This window comes from Rhamphochromis sp. 'chilingali', assembly GCF_963969265.1.
Source record: "Rhamphochromis sp. 'chilingali' genome assembly, chromosome: 8".
NCBI lineage: Eukaryota > Metazoa > Chordata > Actinopteri > Cichliformes > Cichlidae > Rhamphochromis > Rhamphochromis sp. 'chilingali'.
Window position 1 is genome coordinate 15,492,992 of NC_137935.1, and position 6,625 is coordinate 15,499,616.

The following is a 6,625-nucleotide window of genomic DNA, read 5'->3' on the forward strand; positions in this document are numbered from 1 at the left end:
GCCAATGAGGTGTGAACTTTCCCTACCTGTCCAGCAGTGTTTTGTCTGGTGTTAGAGTGAGGGTTCTTCTTTCTCAAGCACACTGCTGGCTCATATGGGTGTGGTTAATGGGAAATTTTCCATGAATTGTTTTCTTTTCTTTTTGTTTGTTTGAAGTCTAGGATAATATCCAAAATGTGTCAACGCAGTCTGACTTTACCAAATAAGTGCAATAAATTTTACCACTGTTCTGCTGTGTGGTAGGTCGATGACTGATAGGAGCAAGTAAACACATGTTAATATCAAAGCACATCAGTATCAGCACTGCAGCGCTGTAACCAAGAGTCACATAACGAAATGTTTTTATAACATATTTACTTGGCTGCAGGAGCAGGAAAACGCATAACTGGTTGCATGACTTTTCTTGCAACTGCTCCATGTTCTGCACAAACAAACAGTTTCATGCTTGTAAAAAGCACTTGAAGCTTTCCAGAGCACTTAAATCGTCCCAGAAGTGCAGTGTTTTCTATAAGGTTTTGTGCACGTGTCTTGTAATATGTTACTATTCAATATCATGAGGCTTTTTTAGAGTTCACTGATAACACAGAAAAAATTGGAAACTTATGTAAACAGAAGTTCATATTGCCTTGTGGTTATTACAGCACTGTCACATGACGTGAATGCAGCCACTACAATTTGTAACCTAACCACAGCCTTCTCCTGATTGTTTGTATCACAGGACCACACACTGACATTTTGATTGCATTTGTTGTTTTGCGGTTAGGGATAGTTTTTGGCTAAAGCGGACAGTGCCCCCTGTGATGGATATGGATCCTGTGCCAGGTCCCACTGTAAATCTGTGGAACAAAGTTGTGTGTTTTTGTTTGGCTGTCTTGACTGTGATTACTCTGTGGGCCCTGTACCACCAACAGGGTTCTCTAGAAAAACAAACACAAATTTTCTTTCTCCGCAACTCCCATTACTCTTTACACTTGATTCTTCCTTCTGTTGTCCTCCGTCTTCCCAACAATTATTCAACTAACATTCTGCCTCAGGGTAGTAAAGTAACGAAAAGGTTATTTTTTTTCTGATTCTAAATTCAGAAACAAGAGAGGAAGATGTTGGAGAAAAAAGGTGAAAGGTGGCTAAGATGGGAGGGAAGAAGCACTGGCAAGCATCCCAACTGTTTGCAAGTCAAGATTTGACGCCCATGCGCAAAAGCACTGATGTTGGCAAGATATCCTGCTTTGGCTGAATTTAACCTTCTTTCCATGTGCATGCAAACAGTAGCTGCTTTTGAAAATTAAAACACCACTACCTAACAAACCAAAATAAAGGCAACAACAGCCACTCACTGGAATAAGGTCTTCATTGCCTTCAGGCTGTCTCATACAGACACACGCACAAACAGCGAATACATACACACACACATTTGCAAAGGCCAGATATGCAGTTTGCACCTCAAAGCCAGGAAATCAAAAGCCGTTTGTATTCACGGGCGCTGTGTGGAGGAAGAGGGTTGGTTGCTTTCCTGTGCCCGCAACACTGCACCGCCGCCGGGTCCTGGCGACAGCTTCACACCCCTGTCTGCTTCAATGGGTCTGTGGCATTGTGACGGACACAAAGGAAGTCTTAGGATAAGCCAGGAGGAAAAGGTGCCACTCTTTATTCCTGACTCGTCCCCTCATTTCCTCCTAGCTGTGCTAAAAGAGAAAGTCAAGAGCAGTGATGAAAACAAGGGGGAGCAGCGAGAACAGAGCTCTGCACGAATGTCTCCAAAACAAGTGGCGTTTGTTCTCTCACACCTCTGCGAACATTTAAGCGAGGGTGCATGCAGCTGGTACAAACATGGTGAAATTATACAAGTGCTTATAAATTGTCGACTGTAAATACAAAGATGTACTGACACAGATATGTGTGGCCCCGTATCTCCTGTATAACTAATTTACTTCCTTCCTTGACACTTATAAATGACCACATTACAGATTTACAAAGGAAGTACAGACAGCAAACATTTACACAGAACAGGGTAAAATATATACTGATAATTTCTCCAGAATGTTTACAACAGGTACACAACAGAAGTGATTATCTGCCAAAACTCGGACACAGTGCACCAGTTACTTTGAGGTATCTCATACAAAAAAATCTTCAATATGCGGATTGAGTCACGAAGCAGGTTATAAAGTATGTGCGTTTATGCGTTTAGATCATTTAAAAGCTGATAGTCTTTATTTTGTAATATACACTCGAGTACTCAGAACCTGTTCTGGTGATTCAGTCTGATGATACTGATAATGGATTTTGATAGTAGGCTCATGTATGAAGATCTGCACTAAAGATAGCGACAGTTAAAAACACAAAACTAATCTGGAACATCACAATATTCTGCATAGTCCACCTAAGAGAAACAAAGATATTATTTTTAGTATCATATACACAAAATACTGTCATTATTTTAGTAGGTAAAAGGAGTGAAAGCTTGCGGTAACAGAGCCGTTGGAGACCTTCACCTCAGAGCTGTCAGAATGAAAAAGTAGTTGACCACATTTCACACCCCTTCAGTAATGGATGTAGAAAGAAAGGAGGAGGGATAGATAGCCCTCTAAAGGGAGAGGTCTCAATTGTAGTGCATTACAATGTCTGTATGGCACATCCATGCAGCAATCTCAGGTTCAGTGCATTTAGTTTTTTCCTCTAAAGGAAAAAAAACATCATCCCATGTCCACTTCCTTAGGCACAAGCTCTTAGGTGTTCAATAGCTATTGATTATTAAACATCAGCTTGTGAATAGAAAATGTGCTTCTAAGTCCTATTTTTACTGAACAAATAAATGAACAGGTTTTTAGTGCCTGTAGGAAAACCTATTTCCCAGAGCCTGGTTCATCACAATGATTACTAATGATAAGAAAGAAGAGTGATTGCTCTACCATTTAAAGTACAATACACGTACAGGACGATACAGTACAGTAGCTTATCAATATCAACAGGCTGCAAGCAAGCGATATTTATCACAGGGTTAAAATGACTATTTATCCTAGTTTTATAAACTGTTGTCCAATGAATTCTACATACAGTGTTCAGGCCACACACACTGCATTTATTTCTGCCAAGTCCAAAATGTTTTCTAAAGCTAAAAGAGATCCACAACCTGGTACACACAGGTATCTCGTTACAGCCTCCGGCCCCCATTCTCCACATACTCAGTTAGGCTGTTAAGCGCTGCTTCATCACTCTTTGATTGAAGGACATTCTCTCCTTTCCTCGAAGTCTTTTTAGTGGCCCGTGACAGCTTCCTCCTGAAGGTGTCTCCAGCCAGGAAGTACAGAATAGGATCCACACAGCTATTGAGGCTGGCCAGACCCCGCGTCACCTGATAGGTGGCATAGACGCGGTTATTAAACTCACACATGTCAGGGGTTTGGAAGTACAGCCTGGCCCTCATGTTGAGGTTCTTCATCACATGGAAAGGCAGGTAGGAGACGGCAAAGACTGCAAGCACTATGATAACTAGGTGAATGGATTTCTGCCGCAGAGGCGCATTGTTCATCTCATTGCAGATTAATGCTTTGACAATCATGCCATAGCAGCAAAAAATGACAATAAATGGGATGCAGAACCCAAACACCGTCAAAGTCATACTGTAGATGAAATACCCCGGCAACTCGTCCACTGTGGTGGTGTCGTAACAAGTGGTTGCGTTACGCTTTAAGCCAGTCCGGGAATAGTAAAGGATGGGGGACATGCTGATAACAACCAAAACCCACACCAGTGCACTGGTAATAACTGCATTTTTCTTCTTCAGTCGACCCAGAGACTTGAGCGGGTGCACCACCCCAGTGTACCTGTGAACACTGATGCAAGTCAGAAACAGAATACTCCCATAAAGATTCACATGGAATATAAAGCGCTGCAGTCGGCACAGAACGTCCCCGAATATCCAGTCTGTTTTGTTGAAGTAGTAGAAGATGAGGAAAGGCAGTGAGAGGACGTAGCAAAAGTCAGCTAATGCCAGGTTGAACATGTAGACAGAGATGCTGCTCCAGGGTCTCATATGGCAAACAAACATCCAAATGGCCAAGCTGTTGCCCACCAGTCCAGTAATGAAAACTAGGATGTAAACAGTGGGCAGGTAATAGAACTGGAAACCTGTCTTGGTGAGGGAACATCCTCTTGTGTGGTTATGAAGCTCTGTCACATTCATTAGAGAGGTCAAGTTCAAGTCTGTGGTCATGGTGTCAGGGGCAGTGGAACGTCCTTTCACTGCATGAAAGCAAAAGACACATGAGTAAATATTTAGTATCAGTTGAACTAATCTGTTTTTCACACGCTATAGGCTGGCTGCTTTGTTTAAAGATGACCTACGCCTGAATTCAAAAAGCAGTTGTGCGCACACTTGGCATTCAATCGCTTAATTTAGCAGAATTCCTACAGTCCGACAACCACTTGTGACTGAACACACACGGAGCGAGCGGGGGAGTGACAGGCACATTACGGCACTCACCGTTGAGGCTGAGTTGTATTCCACATTCCTGAAGCCTTCACAGTTGGACAGATTTCAGTCAACACGCTGACGGGGCGTCACGAGCTGTCAGGTATTCCTTCCGTCTCCTTCCAGTAATGGAAATTGATTAAAAGTTGCGATTTCCTTCGGGCTGGCGCTGATACACTTTAAGGGAGTGGAAAATCTGCTGTCTGTTCGTCACGCGGGACGACGATTTCCCACAACAGCGGCAGTGGGACGCAACTGAGACAGCTGCAGGCTCTGGCATGAAGAGCAGAAAACAGGATCCGTAAAGAGAAAGGAGGCTCTTTACGCGCGAGAGGGGAGGTGCGCACACACAAAACCACCGCACGGTTCCCAAACGCATTTTCTGCTGCTCCCGCCTCCTCCTTAATCCGAAAGGCGTGCGACAATTCATTCTAAAGAAACATGCCTATAAATAATCGCCTTTGTTCACCTTTGTTAACAATTGATTGTTATGCTAGTTAAACTCACTTGCTTACAGTTGGAGTCCGTTTCAGTTGACGTCCCTGCTGTTAAAATATAACCTACGCAGATCTTAGATTTTATTTAGCTGTAGATTCGTCTAAGTCTAGACTCACAAAGCAAAAAGTTCCCTAAATAACAACACTGTTTTTCAATTTGACATCTAGTGGGAAATGTTAACTATAAGAAGATAAATCAAGGTGATTATCTATTCAAAATATTCCGAAAGTTATTATTGCTCGGCGGTAATAGAAGAAAAACAAATACTATTTAAGTGGGAAGTGGGCAGATTCCTCATTTACTATAGTGATTTGTCATATTTATGGGTTTGTCTTTGCAGCTCTTATTTTGCACGTTCCTGCACCATTACTGTCAAAGCTTAGACAAAATAAAGGCACAAAAAAATCTAATGTGTTTCGTATACATGGAGATCGATGATCAGTTCGTGTCTCCTGAAAAGCTGAGACAGACAGCTGGATGTGTGCAACATTGCCAAGGACAAACCAGACACTGGCAGAGACATGGAGAGGCTGGTGGAGAATAGTGAAGGCTGTGCAATGACGGAGCCAAAGGTTAAGTTAATTTAGCTGCGATGCCAAACATCTTAAAAATGGTGGAAAATGCAGCGAGCCAAGATTCAAACAATAATCTAATGGATGGTATTAATAAGACAGACAATAAATGGCCACCATTAACTTGGACGAAGATCTATCAGTGGATAAAAGATAAGGTAAAGTTCACCCCCCCCCCCCCAAAAAAAACCCCCCAAATAAATAAAGAAATAAATTAATAAAATAAATAATAATAATAATACATTAATACACAATTACATATATTGAACTTAACAAAAATGCAAAAATGGACAAAAACAAATGGCAAAACTCCATCAAGGCAGCTCACTCCATGGGCAGTATTTACTTTCAGTATTGCATTTTGTATATATTCATTTTGTTTACTTTGTTGTTTTTAAAAATACTTTAATAAGTTTGTAGTTCTGTGAAATTACAGATTACCTTAACAGGAATAGGTAATGGAGGCTTGACAAGACTTTCTTTAAAGATATTTTGGGGTCAGGTTTAAAAAAGGCAAATGTGAATTGTAAAAGTGAGATCAGAGGTCAAAAGGAACATTACATTTTAATAAAATCTATAATATGGATAAATATATAGAGAGAGGGAGGGGCTCAGAGTAGAGCCGCTGCTGCTCCACATCGAAAGGAGCCAGCTGAGGTGGTTCGGGCATCTGACAAGGATGCCTCCTGGACGCCTCCTGGGTGAGGTGTTCCGGGCATCTCCCACTGGGAGGAGGCCCCGGGGCAGACCCAGGACACGCTGGAGAGATTATATCTCTCGGCTGGCCTGGGAACGCCTTGGTGTTCCCCCGGATAAGCTGGAGGAGGTGGCTGGGGAGAGGGAGGTCTGGGCTTCTCTGCTTAGGCTGCTGCCCCCGCGACCCGGCCCCGGATAAAGTGGATGAAGATGGATGGATGTACAGGGAGTGCAGAATTATTAGGCAAATGAGTATTTTGTCCACATCATCCTCTTCATGCATGTTGTCTTACTCCAAGCTGTATAGTCTTGAAAGCCTACTACCAATTAACTCATTCACTGCAATTGACGTCTATAGCCGTCAATTGCAGTGAATGAGTCAATGGGT

At 42.4% G+C, this 6,625-nt stretch overlaps 1 protein-coding gene across 1 annotated transcript; it reads right to left on the bottom strand.

Annotated features, from left to right (window-relative positions):
• Window positions 1–1,338: 1,338 nt before the first annotated feature.
• Window positions 1,339–4,741, bottom strand: p2ry1 (purinergic receptor P2Y1). The gene is made up of 2 exons (XM_080890252.1): window positions 4,484–4,741; window positions 1,339–4,242 (listed from the first exon to the last, which is right to left on the bottom strand). The coding sequence occupies exon 2, from the start codon at window positions 4,211–4,213 to the stop codon at window positions 3,152–3,154; it is 1,062 nt and encodes a 353-aa protein (XP_080746378.1). The 5' UTR covers window positions 4,214–4,242; window positions 4,484–4,741; the 3' UTR covers window positions 1,339–3,151.
• Between the last annotated feature and the right edge of the window lie 1,884 nt (window positions 4,742–6,625).

Coding starts and splice junctions, on each gene's coding strand:
- p2ry1 (XM_080890252.1), bottom strand. CDS start 4,213: ATGACCACAGACTTGAACTTGACCTCTCTAATGAATGTGACAGAGCTT.